The sequence below is a fragment of the Phoca vitulina genome, unplaced genomic scaffold (assembly GCF_004348235.1).
Source record: "Phoca vitulina isolate PV1807 unplaced genomic scaffold, GSC_HSeal_1.0 scaffold116, whole genome shotgun sequence".
NCBI lineage: Eukaryota > Metazoa > Chordata > Mammalia > Carnivora > Phocidae > Phoca > Phoca vitulina.
In genome coordinates this window covers 324,265-343,665 of record NW_022589819.1, presented here as the reverse complement: position 1 = coordinate 343,665, position 19,401 = coordinate 324,265, and the positions used below count along the sequence as shown (strand labels likewise).

The 19,401-nt window shown below is 59.5% G+C and overlaps 3 protein-coding genes across 5 annotated transcripts in view; 2 read left to right on the top strand and 1 right to left on the bottom strand.

Annotated features, from left to right (window-relative positions):
• The window catches only part of VARS1 (valyl-tRNA synthetase 1), a 14,099-nt gene extending 5,982 nt beyond the window's left edge, over positions 1–8,117 (top strand). Inside the window, exons 9-31 of one of the 3 annotated variants that reach the window (XM_032398501.1) lie at positions 1,042–1,206; positions 1,430–1,511; positions 1,965–2,084; positions 2,172–2,280; positions 2,363–2,457; positions 2,911–3,001; positions 3,238–3,362; positions 3,448–3,551; positions 3,632–3,790; positions 3,898–3,988; positions 4,113–4,218; positions 4,308–4,378; positions 4,466–4,591; positions 4,919–5,023; positions 5,105–5,173; positions 5,261–5,339; positions 5,442–5,569; positions 5,937–6,092; positions 6,272–6,478; positions 6,550–6,661; positions 6,790–6,870; positions 6,960–7,115; positions 7,974–8,112. In XM_032398501.1, the coding sequence (XP_032254392.1) occupies positions 1,042–1,206; positions 1,430–1,511; positions 1,965–2,084; positions 2,172–2,280; positions 2,363–2,457; positions 2,911–3,001; positions 3,238–3,362; positions 3,448–3,551; positions 3,632–3,790; positions 3,898–3,988; positions 4,113–4,218; positions 4,308–4,378; positions 4,466–4,591; positions 4,919–5,023; positions 5,105–5,173; positions 5,261–5,339; positions 5,442–5,569; positions 5,937–6,092; positions 6,272–6,478; positions 6,550–6,661; positions 6,790–6,870; positions 6,960–7,075 (2,497 nt within the window). In that variant the 3' untranslated portion in view covers positions 7,076–7,115; positions 7,974–8,112. Of the gene's footprint in view, positions 1–1,041; positions 1,207–1,429; positions 1,512–1,964; positions 2,085–2,171; positions 2,281–2,362; positions 2,458–2,910; positions 3,002–3,237; positions 3,363–3,447; positions 3,552–3,631; positions 3,791–3,897; positions 3,989–4,112; positions 4,219–4,307; positions 4,379–4,465; positions 4,592–4,918; positions 5,024–5,104; positions 5,174–5,260; positions 5,340–5,441; positions 5,570–5,936; positions 6,093–6,271; positions 6,479–6,549; positions 6,662–6,789; positions 7,116–7,973 lie in introns of all 3 variants that reach the window. The other 2 variants (XM_032398500.1, XM_032398502.1) reach the window with 2 other exon arrangements.
• Positions 8,118–8,872: 755 nt separating this feature from the next.
• On the top strand, positions 8,873–17,021 carry VWA7 (von Willebrand factor A domain containing 7). Its single transcript, XM_032398420.1, is given in 26 exon segments — positions 8,873–8,919; positions 8,921–9,062; positions 9,064–9,090; positions 9,426–9,467; positions 9,687–9,926; positions 10,353–10,449; positions 11,048–11,071; positions 11,074–11,157; positions 11,594–11,740; positions 11,743–11,788; positions 11,907–12,076; positions 13,110–13,172; positions 13,175–13,221; positions 13,443–13,518; positions 13,521–13,555; positions 13,992–14,201; positions 14,704–14,725; positions 14,728–14,835; positions 14,940–15,029; positions 15,032–15,091; positions 15,261–15,353; positions 15,906–16,218; positions 16,262–16,348; positions 16,577–16,764; positions 16,857–16,944; positions 16,946–17,021. Coding segments are annotated over 26 exon segments (2,622 nt in total).
• A 675-nt stretch (positions 17,022–17,696) lies between these two features.
• Positions 17,697–19,181, bottom strand: SAPCD1 (suppressor APC domain containing 1). The gene is made up of 5 exons (XM_032398450.1): positions 19,068–19,181; positions 18,683–18,823; positions 18,098–18,190; positions 17,895–17,984; positions 17,697–17,792 (listed from the first exon to the last, which is right to left on the bottom strand). The coding sequence occupies exons 1-5, from the start codon at positions 19,179–19,181 to the stop codon at positions 17,697–17,699; spliced, it is 534 nt and encodes a 177-aa protein (XP_032254341.1).
• Between the last annotated feature and the right edge of the window lie 220 nt (positions 19,182–19,401).

Here is a 19,401-nt window from a genome sequence, read left to right as displayed (position 1 = left end):
AAAAAAAAAAAAGAAAACTCAAGGTAGCAGCCTTTTATTTATCTATGTATTTGAGAGAAGGTGGGGGGTACAAGGTGGGAGAGGGGCAGGGAGAGTGGGAGAAGCAGGCTCCCCGCTGAGCAGGGAGCCCGATGCGGGGCTTGATCCCAGGACCCTGAGATCATGACCTGAGCCAAAGGCAGACGCTTAACCGACTGAGCCACCCAGGCGCCATGGTTTTTTTTTTGGTTTTTTTTTAAGATTTTATTTATTTGACAGAGAGACACAGCGAGGGAGGGAACACAAGCAGGGGGAGTGGGAGAGGGAGAAGCAGGCTTCCCGCAGAGCAGGAAGCCCGATGCGGGGCTCGATCCCAGGACCCTGGGATCATGACCTGAGCCAAAGGCAGGCGCTTAACGACTGAGCCACCCAGGCGTCCCTCAGGCGCCCTGGTTTGCCAGTAGTTCTTTAACTTTGTGTCTTGTTAAAGAAGGCCTCTCCTACCTCAAAGTTAGAAACATTTTCATCTGTGTTGTTTTTTTCTTTTTTTTTTTTTCGTTTTGAAAAGTATGTCATTTTTTCCTAATGCTTTTCTGATAGTGTTGAGTTCACGAATCGGACCAGGATTTACCTTTATGAATATTGGGAAGTAGGGCACTAATCACTAGTCGTCCCGAACAGATTTATTCAGTTGATCGTCATTTCCCTACTGATAGGAAATGTTACTTTCGACGAATACTAAATTTGCTCAGATCTGTTTCCAGACACTGTTTTGTTCCCTTAATCTGTAACTCTGTTTCTCCGTAGTAACTCACTGTTCGAATAATCGTAACCCTCTCCTACGTCTGGCTTTCTGATTGGGCACAGGCCTCTTTGTTCTTTTGTCAAATTGCCTTGGCTGTCCTTGCACGTCTCTCCCTGACTAATTTTAGAATTGGGAGGATCCCTCCCCACCTCCCCTTTCTTTCCTGAGTCCATTAACTCCCTGCTCAGGAGCCCCTCTTCCTTTGGTGCCAGGTCCACTGGCCCACTCACCTCGGGTCCTCTTGGCTCTTCCCACAGGCACCGCATGCGCGGGGAGACCACCCTGTGGAACCCTGGCTGTGACCACGCGGGCATTGCCACCCAAGTGGTGGTGGAGAAGAAGCTCTGGCGCGAGCAGGGCCTGAGCCGGCACCAGCTGGGCCGAGAGGCCTTCCTGCAGGAGGTCTGGAAGTGGAAGGAGGAGTGAGTGTGCAGCACCCCGTCCCCTGTCCAGATAAGACCTCTATAGCCTCCGGCCCTGGCTGCAGGGCCAGACCCTCACAGAGGCTGAGGTTCAGTTGGCTCTGGGGCCCAGGTCAGTTTCAGAGGGACGAGTGATTCTCCATCCCGTCCCGTCCCGTCAGCCACCTCATGCCTCCCTCCAGCCCAGGCCTGAGTGCCTCCGGGCCTGTCTGTCCACTTCCAGGAAAGGTGACCGGATTTACCACCAGCTGAAGAAGCTTGGCAGCTCCTTGGACTGGAATCGAGCCTGTTTCACCATGGACCCTGTGAGTAGGAGGGGTCTCAGGCCTGGGGCAGGAGTGGGAAGCTCCCCAGAGCGAGTGATCCACGGAAGAGCACACACACTGTGGCCCTCCCCTAGGAGTGGAGCCCACCACCCATAGGAAACCACTAAGGGCTCAGCTACAAATATCACTTCTTGCCCCTTCTCATGGCCCTTGGTTCCCGGGGAGCTCACATTCTTCCAGGTGGCACATGATAGGGCCTCCCCGTGGAGCCTGAACTCCCAGGATTCTCTTCACTAGCACCTGTCCCTAGCTGAGTGGCTTCCTGTGTCCCCATAGCCCTCTCTCCTCTTCAAGAAAAGTACTTCTCCCCTCCAGCCCTCAAAGGGGTCTGTGAGCTGGATGGTGGGACTCCGGACAGCCCAGGTCTCACGGGATCCTGCTGCCTGGGCCCCTGGGCAGCTGGGCCCAGCTCTGCCTCCCCCTGCTCCCCAGAAACTCTCCGCAGCTGTGACAGAGGCCTTTGTCCGGCTCCACGAGGAAGGAGTCATCTACCGCAGTACCCGCCTCGTCAACTGGTCCTGCAGCCTCAACTCTGCCATCTCCGACATCGAGGTGTGCCCCCACCCCCAGCCCAGGCTCTCTCCGTCTCCGCCCCCAGCCCTGGCTTCTAGGCCACTTCTCTTAATACCCATGTCACAGGTGGATAAGAAGGAGCTGACAGGTCGCACTCTGCTCTCCGTGCCTGGCTACAAGGAGAAGGTGGAATTTGGGGTCCTTGTCTCCTTCGCCTACAAGGTCCAAGGCTCAGGTAGGAGCCGGGGGCACCAGGGTCCTGGGCTGGGTGGAGAAGGGGCCAGAGCTGAGACCCACAAGGCCGCATGTCACCCCAGACAGTGACGAGGAGGTGGTGGTGGCAACAACTCGGATCGAAACAATGCTGGGAGACGTGGCCGTAGCTGTGCACCCCAAAGATCCTAGATACCAGGTGTGGCCGGGGTGCTGCCCACAGCTCGGGGGGAGTGCTGGCTGGAAGGGGCTCCCACACTGTGAATGAGGGTGGGATGGGCATGGAGCCCCTTGGCTAAGGAGAAAATTGGCTTAGAGACTCATCTTCAGGGGCGCCTGGGTGGCTCAGTCGTTAAGCGTCTGCCTTCGGCTCGGGTCATGATCCCAGGGTCCTGGGATCGAGTCTCATGTCGGGCTCCCTGCTCGGCGGGAAGCCTGCTCCTCCCTCTCCCACTCCCCCTGCTTGTGTTCTCTCCCTCGCTGTCTCTCTCTGTCAAATAAATAAATAAAATCTTTTAAAAAAAAGAAACTCATCTTCAGCTCCTTTCTGGCCCTGAAGATGGAATTTGGGTGTTGGGACAATCAGGGTCCTGGATAGGAGGGAGTTGGGTCCAGGCCTTCTTGAACTTTTGACGTCACCCTCTGTCCCCAGCACCTGAAGGGGAAGAGCGTGATCCATCCATTCTTGTCTCAGAGCCTCCCCATTGTCTTTGATGATTTTGTGGACATGGAGTTTGGCACAGGTGAGCAGGGCCTGTCCTCCGGAGAGAGGAGGCCATGAGGCGCACTCCAGTCATTCATCTTCCCTCTCCAAGAAAAAGAAACAAGCTTTTCCTGAAGCAGCAGGACCTGGGCTGGGTTTCAGGGACTGTCCTAGAGAAGGGTGGTGGTCTGGGAGCCACATCTTTCAGCAAAAGGGGGTGGTAGAAAGAGACTCCACCGAGTCCCTCGTGCCCGGGCCCCCCCACGTACACCCCAGGTGCGGTGAAGATCACCCCCGCACACGACCAGAACGACTATGAGGTTGGGCAGCGGCACGGATTGGAGGCCATCAGCATCATGGACTCCCGAGGGGCCCTCATCAACGTGCCCCCACCTTTCCTGGTGAGACTGCTGGGGGTGCGGGGGCCGGGTCAAGACACGGTGGGCTACCTAAGCACGGCCGTGATGGGGCCCGTCTCCCACCCAGGGCCTACCCAGGTTCGAGGCCAGGAAGGCGGTGCTGGAGGCACTGAAGGAGCGGGGACTGTTCCGGGGCGTCGAGGACAACCCCATGGTGGTTCCGCTTTGCAAGTGAGGCTGGAGGCCGGGGTGGGGAAGGGGCTCCTTGCGGCGCTCCACCCCTTGATCACCCCACCCGTGTGTCCCCACAGCCGGTCCAAGGATGTGGTGGAGCCTCTGCTGCGGCCGCAGTGGTACGTGCGCTGTGGGGAGATGGCCCAGGCCGCCAGCGCCGCTGTGACACGGGGTGACCTCCGCATCCTCCCTGAGGCCCATCAGCGGACGTGGCATGCCTGGATGGACAACATCCGGTGCGTCGGCCCCTCGGTGTGGGGAGGGGCATTGGCTGAGAGGCCAGGCAGGGCACAGGCCAGGGCACCTCCCTCCCCTGCCTGATTCCCCCCCGCCCCCCTCGCAGGGACTGGTGCATCTCCCGGCAGCTGTGGTGGGGCCACCGCATCCCAGCCTACTTCGTCACAGTCAGTGACCCCGCGGTGCCCCCGGGGCAGGTGAGACCTGGGCCGGAGCTGGACGCTGGCCCATCTCCAGGAGCTGTGGTTTCCTTGGGTCCTCGCTGGCGGGAGGGGGCGGAGCAAGGCCGAGGCGCCCCCTGGGCACTCACTCTGCCTGCAGGACCCGGATGGGCGGTACTGGGTGAGCGGGCGCAGCGAGGCCGAGGCCCGGGAGAAGGCAGCCAAGGAATTTGGAGTGTCCCCTGACAAGATCAGTCTCCAGCAAGGCAAGGCAGGGTCTGGGGGGTGGAGGGCAGAGCCGGGGCTTTGATCCTCGTCTCTCCCTCCTCTGATGTCTGACCTTGGCCTCCCTCAGATGAGGATGTACTGGACACCTGGTTTTCTTCTGGCCTCTTCCCCTTCTCCATCTTCGGCTGGCCCAGCCAGGTATGTTCCTGAGGGACCGGCTCAGGGTGGGGTGGGGATCTGGGAGGTGGGTGCTTGGCCCCCCCTCATGCCCTGCTCTGCCCCCAGTCAGAAGATCTGAGTGTGTTCTACCCGGGGACGCTGCTGGAGACGGGCCATGACATCCTCTTCTTCTGGGTGGCTAGGATGGTCATGCTTGGCCTGAAGCTCACTGGCAAGCTGCCCTTCAGAGAGGTGTGAAGACTGCCGAGACCCGTCCCACAGTCCCTATCTCACCCCCTTCCCGTGCCACAGCTTGGGCTCAGCATGCATGGGGACACAGGGCACAGCCCGGCCAGGGAGGGCTCGTGGGGACTGAAAGCCGGCCGGGGCTGCACGCAGTGATTCTGTGCCCTGGCTTCCCGGAGGAGGCAGTACCTCTAATTCCCATGAAGGTGCTGAGTGGACTGGCAGGGACACCGAGGGGTCGGAGGTTCAGTATGGGGCCAACTCGGTGCAGGGCCCAGGGCAGGCACTGGGGTCTGGGTGAGGAGACACATGGTCGTGGGCCTTCCCTGCCAGGTCTACCTCCACGCCATCGTGCGAGATGCCCATGGCCGAAAGATGAGCAAGTCTCTAGGCAATGTCATCGACCCCCTGGACGTCATCCACGGAGTCTCCCTGCAGGTGGGGCTGTGCTCTGGGCCAGGCTGGGAAGGGCCGTGGGCTGTGGCCACGGCCCCCTGACCACTCCCACCTCACCCTCAGGGCCTCCATGACCAGTTACTGAGCAGCAACCTGGATCCCAGTGAGGTGGAGAAGGCTAAAGAAGGGCAGGTACCGAGGGCGGGCTCTGGGGCTAGAGTGTGGGCCAGGGAGGTGCGGCCGCCTCAAGGTGCCCCCCCCATTGACTCCTCCCCACAGAAGGCAGACTTCCCGGCGGGGATTCCCGAGTGTGGCACCGACGCCCTCCGGTTCGGACTCTGTGCCTACACGTCCCAGGGTATGGCCTCTAAAACCTCTCGGCCAAGTCCCTTCCCCTTCCCCACGGTGGGCACGAGTCGGGAGGGAGAATGGTAAGGATTCACCCTTCGCTCCCGCCCAGGTCGTGACATCAACCTGGACGTGAACCGGATATTGGGCTACCGCCACTTCTGCAACAAGCTCTGGAACGCCACCAAGTTTGCCCTCCGGGGCCTTGGGAAGGGTTTTGTGCCCTCACCGACCTCTGAGGTGAGAACCCGCTAGGCAGCGCGGTGGGCAGCACCACACAGAGGCTGCACGCCGGCCACCAGGCATCAGGCGTGGCCCGTGCTGTCAGGATCCCAGCCACGGGGTCAGGTGGCCCAGCTCCTGCCCTGGAGGAGCCTTCATGTAACTGAGGGGACGGATGGACACAGGACAGACGGTTACAGTGAAAGCCGGGGGCATTGGGGAGGGCCTCTCCGTTTTCCTCTGCAAACTGAGCACATGATGGTGGCTTCGGACCTATCAGGCTCCTGGAATGCAGGCCTGCCCGTGGTTCCTGCCCCCCGAGGCCTCTGCCTCCCTCCCCCTGGGCATATGGGACCTCCTAGCTGATACGCTCCTTCTTCCCAAGCCTGGAGGCCACGAGAGCCTGGTGGACCGCTGGATCCGCAGCCGGCTGACTGAGGCCGTGAGGCTTAGCAACCAAGGCTTCCAGGCCTACGATTTCCCAGCTGTCACCACTGCCCAGTACAGCTTCTGGCTCTATGAGCTCTGTGATGTCTACCTGGTGAGAAGCGGAGTGTGTGTGTGGCGGGGGGGGGGGGGGCGGCAGAGCCCTGGGCCTCACTTTGCCGGTGGCTGGCCATGGGACCTGGGCCAACCTGTCACCTTCCCGGTCCTCCAGGCACAGGGAGGCCTGGAGGCTAGACCTTTTCCACCCGAGCCCTGTGCTTCCCGGTCCCCTAGGAGTGCCTGAAGCCCGTGCTGAATGGGGTGGACCAAGTGGTGGCCGAGTGTGCTCGCCAGACCCTCTACACCTGCCTGGACGTTGGCCTGCGGCTGCTGTCACCCTTCATGCCCTTCGTGACCGAGGAGCTGTTCCAGAGGCTGCCCCGGCGGACACTGCAAGCTCCCCCTAGCCTCTGTGTTACCCCCTATCCGGAGCCCTCAGAGGTACGGGGTATGGCTGGAGGGGGGGCTCTGGCCTGCCCCCCAGCCGCCCTCACCCCCTCCTGCCCCCGCAGTGCTCCTGGAAGGACCCTGAGGCCGAAGCTGCCATGGACCTGGCCCTAAGCATCACGCGAGCTGTGCGTTCCCTGCGGGCGGACTACAACCTCACCCGGATCCGGCCTGACTGTGAGCCTCAGGCCCCCACCCCCACCCGTCCCTCTGTCTCCTCCGTCCACTCTGGGACCGTCGTCCGGTGCGGTGCCTCGTGTCGCGTCTCCTCGGGGCCACATCTCTCCTCCCTCCTTGCCCCGCAGGTTTCCTGGAGGTGGCCGACGAGGCCACAGGCGCTGTGGGGTCGGCGGTGTCGGGCTACGTGCAGGCGCTGGCCGGTGCGGGTGTGGTGGCCGTCCTGGCCCTGGGGGCCCCTGTGCCGCAGGGCTGTGCCGTGGCCCTGGCCTCTGACCGCTGCTCCGTCCACCTGCAGCTGCAGGGGCTGGTGGACCCGGCGCGGGAGCTGGGCAAGCTGCAGGCCAAGCGCAGCGAGGCACAGCGCCAGGCCCAGCGTCTGCGGGAGCGCCGCGCCGCCGCGGGCTACCCTAGCAAGGTGCCCCTCGACGTCCAGGAGGCGGACAGAGCCAAGGTGTGTGGGGTGGGCGGGCGCTCCTTCTCCGCTTCCCTCCCATGCGCTCCCTCCATCATCGGACCCCGTCCCCCCAGCTGCGTGCTGCCCCGCCCTGGGCAGTCACGGGGCAGCAGGTAGCCTGGGCCCCATGAACAGGTGGGGTCTGTGTAATCCGTCCCCTTACACGAGGAACAGCCGGGAGCAGGGGCATAGCCCAGGGTCACACAAGCAAGGTGAGGACGGAGGCAGACCTAGAACCAGGTATCCTGCCTCCCAGCCAGAGCCCTCGTGCCTGCCCCGTTGCCCGGAACTTGGCATCCCACATGCCTGGAGCTGGTCTGGGGACCACCTACATTCAGGAAGCCCAGCGGGCTCACCTGGGATCTCTCCAGGGAGGAGCAGTGGGGTGAACCGCATGGACGCAGACAGAAATGAGCAGAGTTCTCCCGGAAGCCCGCGCAGGGCCCGGGGTATTACCACTGCCATTTTACAAATGAGGGCCCAGTGCCTGCCTAGGAGCCTCTGTCCCGAACCCCTGTGCCCCACCATCCACCCGGGGGCAGGGCTGCTGGCTCTGAGGCCCCTTTGTTTTTTGGGGACTGACCACTCCAGCAGAAGGCAAGACCTGGGAGCTCAGGGATGCTGGAAGAGAAGGCAGGTGCTGCTGGGGAGGCCGGTGAGAATTAGGGGGGAGCAGGCCGGCCAGGCTCACACAGTACCCAGAGTACTCCCTGCCTGTGGTCCTCAGCCATCTTTCCAACTCGGACCCCTCTGCCATCGTGGGCATGGGCTGTGCCCCCGCTCCTGGCATTTGTCTCCTCTCTTGGGCCTGCGTCCTCACCACCCACTGCCCCCTCTCCCTTGCTCCGCCCCCAGCTCCAACAGACAGAAGCAGAGCTCAGGAAGGTGGATGAGGCCATCGCGCTGTTCCAGAAGATGCTGTGATAACACCCGACTCCAGTCCTCATAACCCCCAGTGTCCACCATGGGGGTGGCAGCAATAAAATATTTTGCCACAAAACCAGCTGTTGTGTGTGCGTGCTGGGGCCGGGAGGGGAGCACTGAGGGCCTGGGTGCCTGCGCCCTCGGACACAGCGGGCACGAGCAGTGCGAGGGCTGCCGGCCAGGCCAGAGGCACTGGGTGGGCAGAGAGGTGCGTCTGTCTGGGTCTGTCCCTGGCACTGAGCCAGGCCTGAGTCACATTGCTCACTCCCTTCCTCCTGCCAGCTCTTCTCCACTCACCTGTGCCCTGCAGCTGAGGGAGGCCCGCCCTGGTGCCGGCTGCTGCCTGTGGCCTTGGGTGGGCATGAGTAGAGGGGCCGGGGGCTGCCCCGCCTGCCGCCCCCGCCCAGGCCTCCCTCCCCCTCCGCTGGGTCCCGCTTAGGTTAAGTATAACTGACTTAAGTGCCCTGTGACACCATGCCCCAGCGGCCCTGCCGGAGACCCAGCAACCAGGTAGGGGACAGGCCTAGAGAGGGGACTCAAGACTTTGTGTGCGTGGGGGTGTGGGAGGGGTGACAGCCTGGTGGCGGGGAGGGGGGTCCTAGGGGAGGAGCCTCAGCCCCTCTCCTGCAGGTGCCGGGCCCTATTAGCCTGATAAGGCCCTCAGGTAATCTGGGCGACTGAGGAGAGAGGGTGGGGAAACCAGCTGGGGACCCGTCGGGTGCCTGAGATAAAAGCAGGTGCCCAGGGAGACAAACAGTTGGGCCTGCCCAGGACTCGCAGCTGCTTCCTGCTCTTGAGTGCCTTCTGTCCCCCAGGTCCATGTCCCAGCCATGCTCCCCACAGACATGCCCCTCTCCCACCTGAGTCCCTCGGCTGCCGCTGCCTCCCGCAGCTTCCTTCTTCCCCAACATCTGGAGCCTCCTGGCCGCCCCGGGCTCCGTCACCCACCAGCACCTGATGGAGGAGGCGGCCCTCAATGTTACCCTGCAGCTTTTCCCGGAGCAGCCGCCCTCAGGGCAGCCCCCCACTTCGTCTTGAGGACTTCCTGGTGAGCGTTCCCAGGCCCTGTCACATCCCAGCTGGATTCCCCAATTCCCTGGGACTTCTACTCCCTGAGGGCCCTGCTTGCCAAGAGAAGGGACATCCTCTCTTCCGCACCTCCCCACGTCTATCGCCTGACAATACCCAAGAGTCCTGGTCCTGAAATCAAGAGCCCCCACTCCTTAGAAAGGTCCAGAATTGCCCCGCCTTCGTAGGGCCCAGCTCCCTCATAGGGCCCAGCACTCTCAATTCCTTGCACACCTGACCCGAGTGACAGCTGCTGAGGAAATGTGGGCAGTAGTCCAATCCCAGGGGCCCTGTCCCCGAACCCACTCTCTCCAGGGCCACACCCTCCTCACCAACGACCTCTTTGCTGCCTACTTCTTTTTTTTTTTTTTTAAAGATTTTATTTATTTATTTGACAGAGAGAGACACAGCGAGAGAGGGAACACAAGCCGGGGGAGTGGGAGAGGGAGAAGCAGGCTTCCCGCAGAGCAGGGAGCCCGATGCGGGGCTCGATCCCAGGACCCTGGGATCATGACCCGAGCTGAAGGCAGACGCTTAACAACTGAGCCGCCCAGGCGCCCCTTTGCTGCCTACTTGGGACCTGGGTTTCCTTCTCGGCAGTTCCGAGCAGCCTTAGGTGAGGTGTCTCGGGCCAACGCAGCCCAGGACTTCCTGCCAACATCTGGAAACGACCCTGACCTGCACTTTGATGCCGAGCGGCTGGGCCAGGGGCGCATGCTCCCGGCGGGGGCTCTCCGGGCGGCCATGGGGGCGGCCAGAGCCCTGGAGCACACCCTGGCCCGCCAGCGCCTCGGCGCTGCGCTTCATGCTTTGCAGGTGAGAACAGCCTGAAACGGTCATGGGCGGGGGAGGGCTTCACTCAGGGTCTTCCCATCGCCCAGATAGAAGCTTCCTCACGGTGCCTCCTTGATCACACCTCCCCCTGCTCAAGAAGGGATGGGGGCTGCTTGCCAAAGCCCTGAGGCTGGTCCCCAGGTCCCTAGGTCCGGTGGGAAGAGCAGGAGGCCTTGTGGCTGGAGAGAAGAGGGAGGCGGGAGGTCTGAGGTGGGCCTTTGGGCTCTGAGTGAGATGGGAGGAAACCCTGGGAGACTCCCACTTGGGGAAAGCCCCTTCCTGGGCAATGGGCAGAGCCCGTGGAGCGCACTTGGGGTGAGAGGAGGTTTTCCAGATGGGGAACCCAAAGGAGTGGGAGTAAAGGCTGGAGATTGTGGCGACAGTCCCCTTCTGCCCCCTCCCAGCCAGGATTTCGACAGTCACAGCAACTGGGTGGACCTGGGGCGGCAGCAGCCACACCCTCAGCTCCTCTGGCCGAGGCAGGAGCTCGGGAGCCTGGCACGAGGTACGGCCATGACCCTGGAGCTGGGGGAATCCCATAGAGCCGCATCCTGTCAGCCTACCCAGCCACTGTGTCACATCCTCAGGCCGCATAGGATGTGACGTTGCTTCTTCTCTGGAATGATCTGTGAGGTCCCCCAGCCCAGCCAAAGGCCAGGTCACTTAGGTAGTTTCCCCAAGGTCACAGGGGGAGGACAGAGCCAGGACCAAGGTCTGCAGACCTCCACTGAGTTCTCTTTCATGTGGCTTCCTCCCCCAACATGGCATGAAGCATTCAGGGCTCTCCCTCACAGTCCCCTCTTCCTTCCACCTGCACTATGACCGGAAGCTGCCTCCTGCCCACTACAAGTTGGCTTCATGTCCACAGCTCACAGAGGGCTCTATCCCTGCAGTACTGCTCCCCACGCTTCTGGGTTTCCTAGCACAGTCCCCGTCTCAAATACTGTCTCATCACCAGACGATGTCCAGGTTTTTGTTCAGAGAGCCTAGAAGAGTACATATGGGCTTTGGCCAGCTGGGGAGAAAGCCAAAGTTTGGATGGACAGGGATAAAGGTCAGTGGTGGCAGAATCTTGGGCTCTAGACCCCTGTCCTCTCTCCCAGTAGGCGATCCTGCCTGCTCTGATTGTGAGAGTTGAGCTGCCCCGGGAATTTGCTGGGCTTTACACTCCTCACGTCTGGCTACTTTGGAACTCATCCCTCCAAACCTCCAGGTACCAGCCAGAAGTAAGGGGAGAAAGGCCCTTCCTTTCCCCTGGCCCTCTCCTTAGGGATTTCAGAACTGTAGGCCCTTGTCCCATTTCCTATGGCATCACTTCCTGGAAGAAGGCGAGGACGTTGGGAATGGGGTGGGTGGATGGAGGCCCACTGAGGAGGCCATGATTGTTGCTGAGGGTGGAGAGCTTCTTACTCAGCTGTTGAGACTTCTCCATTACCCAACGGCAGCTTTTGGGGGTTGACGGGGGGGGATTAGGGGATGCACCGTGTACTGTGATCACTGACCCCTCAGAATTCACTCCAGTTTGCCCTCCACAAACCATCATCTTTCCTGCTGGTCCTTTGCTGAAGACTGAGAGGTCAGGCCAGGTCAAAGAGGGCCTAGTTCTCTTAGGAGGCAGTGGCTTGCCCAGGTCTCTTCCCCCAACCCAGGGAAATGTAGCCATGGGGGCCGTTTTGACCGGAGCAGCTCCCAGCCACCACGGGGCGGCATCAACAAAGAGAGCACAGCCCCGGGCTTCTCTCCCCACCACATGCTGCACCTCCAGGCAGCAAAACTGGCCCTTCTGGCCTCCACCCAGCCTTCAGTCTCCTGAGAAACCACCTGGGAGACAGGGGTTTCTCTGGGTGAGTGGCCTCTGCGAGATGCGCTCCTTAATGGGCATGTGCTCCTGGGGGAGCTGAGTAAACAGGGGCTGGGGACAAATGTGCAGACTCTTCCCCGTATCTTCGGCCTGCCCCCCAGGCTGCTGGACATCAGCCCGGCCTCCAGCCTGAGCTTTGTCCTGGACACCACGGGCAGTATGGGTGAGGAGATCAATGCTGCCAAAATCCAGGCTCGCCACATTGTGGAACAGCGACGGGGCCGCCCCATGGAGCCTGTCCACTACGTCCTGGTGCCTTTCCAAGATCCAGGTAACTGTGGTCTGGGAGGATAGTGGAAGGAAGGAAAGTCCAGGGCAAGGGGTAAATGCCACTGGTGGGGAAGTGGGCCTCGTGGCTCCACTTCCTTAACAAAATGGTAACACTTCCCGTGGTTGAGTCTTTATGTGTACCCGTGTGCATATAGGAAACAGTCGGCCACTTCTATTTCCAAAATGGTAGCACTTTCCATATGAGGTTAATCATGATCTGTGCTTAGGCTTCCAGGCTAATCAGCCATTCTCAATTCTCTCCATTTCCTGTAGATGGATGTTGGGATGAGGACGGGGGTTGGTGGGTGCAGGCCCCCGTGAAGCCTCTGAGACAGCTGGTTATAGTGTACTTCCTTCCTCCACTGAACTGGAGGTCAGACCATCTGACCTGGGTCGACCAGTCACTGTGCATCCTTAGGCTGATCATTTAGCCTTTTTTGCCTCAATTTCATCATCCATAGAATGGGTCAGTACTTGTCTTATCCTGCCTATCTCCTAGGGTTGAAATGACCATCAAATACCCATAGGACTGAGAACTCCCTATGGGCAGGAGTTGAGTCTGATTTACCTGCATGAATCTCACAGTAGCTGGCATTTAATAGGGCCTTAACACACATTTGATGAAGTTTTGAATAATTAAGAATTTAGCACTTATTATGGGTCAAAGCACTATTCTAAGGTTTACAAAATCAGCTCATTTAATCCTAATGACACTCCAAGGTAAGTACTGTTATTTTTCTAACTTTTCTGGTGAGGAAACTGAGGCCCAGGTCTTTTTCATACTTACACACATACCCAGGAAAGGCCCGCTCAGGACCACAGGAGATGCTGCCATTCTGTTAAGGAAATGAGGTCCACTTCCCCGCAAGGTAACTAGCCCTTGCCCTGCCCTGCACATATAAATATAAGGGAATATTATTTCCATACTTGTTTGCCCCTGGAGCACAGCAGGCCTCTTGACTGGGGAGGTGGTCCTGGGTAGGGATAGGGGATCCCTCTCCTCACTCACCTTAACCTCCCTTCTGCCTCCCCAGGGTTTGGCCCTGTCTTTACAACCAGTGACCCTGACAGCTTCTGGCAACAACTCAATGAGATCCATGCCTTGGGGGTAGAGATGAGCCTGAGATGTGCCTGTCAGCCCTGGAGGTCTGCCCTCCCCCTTCTTCTCCCTCCCCTTTCCAGGTCCCACCACCAAGGGGAACTAGAGTCTTCCTGGGACCTCCACCTCCCACCCCACTCTCAGAGCTTAGTCCCCTAGCTTCCCTCCAGGGTTCCAGGGTTCTATTCCCTTCAGTTCTGTCCTCCCTGGTTCTACCCATTCCCCCGCCGCTGCCATTTTTAATACCAGCACTCCCCCTCTCTGCCAGCCAGTTCTGCTGCACACCCCTCCACTCTCAGACAGCTTTTTCACGGACGCCTCCCCCAAGGACGCCATGCTCGCCAGCCGGTGGAATCCTTGACTCAGGAGCGGCGCTGCAGAGTGAGCACAGCTGATGGGAGGCCCGCTGTAGCCACCCAGGGATGCGGGGGACCCTATGGCGACAGCCTCCTAATGAGCCTCACCCCATGCTCTGGTGGCTGCACCAGCCTGGGCGTGGGGTGGGAGAAGCAGACAATGAGTGTAACGTTTCTGGATCCCTTATTTGTGCGGAATTCATATTTGAACCCGTCACCAACAAACCACTTGAAGAACTGGAGATCTAGTTGCCAACAATCCACCATGTGGGTGACATATGGTGACAGTTACAAGGGAGTGGCAACTACTAAGTGAAGGCCTAGGGGTTGTGTCACTGGGAGACCGTGCAGTGGCAGTCAGAGGGCAGACAGGGAACTTGCCACTGGTCATCAGCTCTGCAGAGCGCCTGGGCACAGGAGAGCCCCGTCCCCAGTGGCAGACAGCACCGGGAGTACTCAAGAACTGGCCTCTCTTCTGGGCACACGTGACATTCCTAGTGACTGAAGACCCATCGAGGGTTCAGGGCCGAGCTCGGCGTGAGGTCTTGTCCCCTCTGCGTTTTGAGCCATACGAAGCAGTGGCCCTGACCTCAGGAGGAGAGGTCATCTTCACCAAAGACCAGCACATTCAGGATGTGGCCGCCATTGTTGGGGACAGCATGGCTGACGTGGTGAGTAAGTGTGGGCGCCCAGAAGGACTAATGTTTTCAGCTGAGAACTAAGGGTGTGGGTGATGACACGGCCTTTCCCGTTCTCATAGGTTAATGGTTTAACACTGCCGTGTTGCCACCGCAGTCAGAAGGGTGGGAAAGGAAGTTTCTCTCCCTCTGAGATCCACGGCTACCCACCTTCCGCGTTGCTCCTTCCCGGTGGGTACTGCCCCTGTCCCCCAGCCTCGGCCTCCAGTAGTCTGTCCTCAGGGCTACCACAGGAAGTCCTGCCATCTTTTAAGGAGGGACAAGAAGCGATGGCCTCACCCTCAATCCCTTGCCTCCACTTTGTCGTTGACCGTAACTCCCTCCCTGGTCCTCTGCCCCCCTCTATCACTGGCCTCCCTTCTCCACATGTGACTTAGTTTTCTTCTGTCTGTCTCCACCCTTCTCCTGCCTTTGTTCCTACCTCATTCACTGCCTTATCTTCTCCCCCATTTTGTGCTTCTGCCCATCCTTCCAGGTTACCCTTCCCCTGGAACCTCCTGTGTGGTGTCTGGGAGGCCACTTGTGTTCAGTGTGGATGTGCTGCTCCAGAGGGTCACAGTTCAGATCCACAGGGAGGTCAGCAGCTTCTAGATCAGGAACCCTGCAGGTACTTCCCCGTGGGTGTCTCGAGGCAGAGGGAAGAAGGGAGGAGAATGAAGGGTGACGTCCTAAAGGACGGGAATCGTCCCATGAATCCCCCACTCCCATCAGGGGTCTCCCAGGGCCAGGAGGAAGGCAAGGGGCCTCTAGGTCACACGCGCCGCTTTGGCCAGTTCTGCATAGTTACCATGAATGACCCCCCCAGACAGGGACCTGGGAGATCTGGGTCACAGCTGAGGACGCGCACAGGGTGAGAGTGCAAGGTAAGGAGGGAGATATTCCTGGGAAGGGAAGGGAAGGGGAGGGAAGGGGGGGGGGAGGGGAAGGGGGACAGGGAGGGGAAGGGAAGGGAAGGGAAGGCTGCAGAGCTCGGAGAACACTAGCAGTCACATTCATCGCAGGAAGGTCTCTGATTGCCTTGGCCCTCCTCAGCTCAGACGTCCCTGGACTTCCTCTTCTACTTTCGGATTCCCATGGAGGATGGCCCCCACCCTGGCCTCTACCCCCTAACTTAGCCAGTTGCAGGTATATCTATCCCCCTTCCCCAACTTGTCCATTATTATTTTTTTAAAGATTTTATTTATTTATTCGAGAGAGAGCACGAGCGAGAGCACAAGTGGCGGGGAGGGGCAGGGGGAGAGGGAGAAGCAGGCTCCCCGCTGAGCAAGGAGCCCAATGCGAGGCTTGATCCCAGGACCCTGGGATCATGACCTGAGCCAAAGGCAGATGCTTAACTGAGCCACCCAGGTGCCCCCATTATATATTATATATATAATTATATATTTAAATTTTTATTGAGTTATAACTTATATATAATGAAGTGCACTAAACTGAAGTATGCACTGGATGGATTGCATATAATGCACCCATGTAACCATCCCTCCGTTCAAGATTTAGAACATTTCCAGCATCCCAGAATCTTTCCTGACTCTGCCCAATAATATCCCTCAGAGGTAGCCCCTTTTCTCCATCCATACTCCCCAGGGGTAACCCCTATTCCAAAAGCCATTTGTTTTTTTCTCCCTGTCTCCGAATCTCCTGAGGACCATCGTTCTCCCCTCCGGTCCTCTGTCCCAGGCCTCCAGAGCCAGCTGCTGGTAGAGGTGACAGGGCTGGGCTCCAGAGGCAACCCCAGAGATCCTCGGCCGCATTTCTCCCACGTCGTCCTTCCAGGGGTCCCGGAGGGTGCCAAGCAGGGCCGGGTGCCTCTGGAGCCCACGGGACCGCGGCAGCGAGGTGTCCTCGCGGCCTCGCTCCCGCCCGCGCTTCTGTCCACCGCGGGACGCTTCTCTCTGGAGCTGGTCGGCGCGGACGGAGAGGGGCGGGGCCTGCACCTTGGTCCGGATGCTTCTGGAGGTGAGACGCCAGGGGAAGGGGCCCCGAGAGAGCTGCAGCGGCTCCTGCCCTGACCCGCCCTCCTCCTCCGCAGCTCGGCGGCTCGCCAGCTTCTCGGGCCCTCAGGATCTCGACCTTCGGCCATCTGTCAGCCCCAGCTTCCCTCTCACCTCCAACCTCTCCGGGTACAGCCCCCGAACCCTCCTGCTCAGTTCTGGCCCACCTTTCGGTTCCCGGGCGTGGGAGTCTGGTGCCTTAAGCCCCGTCTACAGCGGCCTCCGCTGGGCGCTCAGAGTCTCGCCTGGCCTCGCCTCCCTGCCGGCGCTTGGCTCGGACCCTCGGACCCTCGGACCCTCGGCTCGCAGCTCTTCGGAGCCCGGGCCTTCAGCCGGGCGTGTGTGTCCACTTGGCAGGGCTCGCCTGGAACCGAATGAGTCCGCCTGGGGACGCCTATGGTTGGAGGTCCCGGACTCAGCCGCGCCAGACTCCGTGGTGACGGTGACTGTGACCTCGACAGGTCGCGAGGCCAGCCCAGTGCCCCCGACCCACGCCTTCCTCCGGCTCCTGGTGCTGGGCCCGGCCCCGCAGGTGAGGCACCCCCGTTCCCATCGCAGGCCATGCAGGCTAACGGGGGGGCGCTGTAGGCTTAATTTGGGTACAGACACCCTGACAGTCTCTCCCCCTTCTCCGCAGGACCGCTGGCCGCCCCTGCCCACTCATCTGGCCCCATCCTCGCCTCAACCAGCCCTGCCTCCACTTTGGTGACTCGGGGAAGGGCCGGGGGGAGGGCGGGTGGGCAACCCCTGGTGGGGCACAGCTGGAGGGGTGCTGCTCCTGCTAGGCCTGGCCAACTGGTGACACAGGAGGGATGGGTCTCCAGAGCTCTTTTCAATCCTGCTCCTTTGGTGAGAAGGTAACATGGGCCTCGGGACCCCACCTCTCTCAGCTGGAGGTTTTCTTTTTCAGGCACTTGTCCCTCTCTTTCTTAGTGAGATTGGGATAGAGGGCAGTGGATTTTCCCACAGTGCACTTTCTCTAACCCTGGTGGGAACCAAACCAAATACCTCTTTGTGGAGAAAGTTGGTTCCTATCTCTCCACAGCATCTCTTTATTCCACTATTTATTCGTGCTTTCCTAAGCTCAGGTAGAAGGAAAGATGTATGGGGAGGAGACTAAGGTTGGGAGTGAGGTTTATTTATAGAATTGTTCTTATTTGAAATTCTGAAGAAGCGCCTATTTTATTTTTGTATTTAAAGTTGAAGGACAGTTTCAATAAACATGTCTTCTCTAGAGAGGGATTTCAAAGAAAGATCATTTATGCATATCATATAAGGGAGAGTGAGGGCATAAGACACAGAGAAGATGAAATGGAAGTTTTCAGTTGCAGAGAAGAAACTTTACACCAAGATGTTTCGACTTCAGTTGACCCACCACCTGGAGCCATTTATCTGTTAAGTCAAGAGGCAGAATGAGGAGACTGGGGGTTCTGAGTCAGCCTCCCCCCTCACCAAATGAGGAAACCCAGAGGAGGCTTTACACACGGGTTGGGCCCCTCTGCATCTTGGGGCAGCCCGGCTGAGTGGTCTCGCCTTTTGGCTGAATGCCTCCCTTCTGCTGCCTTGACAACTCCTGGAGAAAGGAGAGAAACAGTGTGGGCATCTGCGCTCCTCCCCGCCCGCCCCCCACGGGCCCAGCGCTTCCGCCCTCCCCCCCAACTCCCCTACAGTTTACCTGTTGCTGCCGTAAGTTCTGCTTCCTTGGCCTTCCCTTCCAGTCCTGGGCAGGACAGGAACTAGCCTTATTTAAGGGATGTGGGGAGAACTGGGGGGGGGGGGGAGGGTGGGATTTGCTTTTTTCTGTTAAACCAGTGTTGATCCCAAGTCCCCTCTCTTCCCTCACTTCCCAAAAATCTAAACAAAAAACAATAAACTCACCTTCTGAATCAGATTCTGCAAACACACGTTCACCTTTTGAATCTGGGCTAACTGGGGGCCATGAGGCTCTGAGTGTAAATCTGTTAGAAAATTCTAAAGGAGGAGTTGGAGGCTGACAACATGGTGAAAACATGAGGTCCATCTGCCACTCTTTCTGTCACCACAGGCCATACCTCTTCTCCATCTGGGTCCCCTCATCTCAGTAGCCCTCAAGGCAGGTGGAAAAATCCGATACTCTCCACTCCCATCTCTACCAATCCAGTTCCTCTATCCCCCTCAAATAGCACAGTACCCCTTTCCTTCCTTACTCTTTATGGATCCTCCCTGTCTAGTCCTGACCCATTGGAATAATCCAGGCCACTCCCCCATCTCAATGGGGTGATCCAAACCATGTTCCTCTGAATGGAATGCAGACCGGCCCCCTCCGGTCCCAACAATGAACACCAACCTAACTGCTTGGTGGCATCCAGTCATTACAATGCTGCTTCCAGTTCGTGATCCCTGCCCGTTAACTCTGGCCTTCCCAGGGTGGTGTCAGGCTGTCCACATGCCCCTGCTCCCGCACACCACACGGCAGCCCCGTACCTCACCAAGAGCCCCTAGGTGCTGCTGTTGTTGCAGTGCCTCCCTCAGACGGCCCTCAAAGCAGGCCTGGCCGCGCTCCAGCAGCTCCAGCCCCTGCCACAGGGCGTCCTGCTCCCTCTCCAGAGCCTGCATCCTCTGCAGCTGGGAAGGCAAGAAGCGGAGGCTGACTTGCTCCACAGCAGGGCTCTGGGCCGTGGCCCCTCGTCTCAACCCTTGGCTGGGTTCACTGTCTGGTCACGGAGTGTGAGCCCAGCCTGACCACTGAGCACCTGGAGGGCAGGGGAGGCAGGGGAGAAGACTTTTGGGTCCTCAAAATTGAGGGGAAAAGTAGGGGCAGATCCAGGGGGTGGGCTTCCCTGGGACCTCTTGCTGGACTAATACTCACCCAGAGGAAGAAGCTCCGGGCCCCTGGGTGCCGGCGGCTTGTCCCCAGTGGCAGCAGCAGAACCGTGTAGGGAGCCCCGCCGCGGGGCGGCCCGCCAGGCCCCTGGCTCCCCATGGCTCCGAGGTGAGAAGGGCGGAGCCACGCCCACTGGCGCCCGGGCTGGCCCCTCCCCTCCCCTCCTGCCCTGTGCGCGTCCTACCTTCTTTTCCAGCCTCCCGGGGCCCTTTCTGCTGTGTCTGTCTGAGGCTGGGGTGTTCCTACTTAGGGGAAAGACCGTCTCTGTTGGGTTTCTCTGTCTTCCTTCTCATCTGCTTTTGTAGGGTCTGTTGAAAGG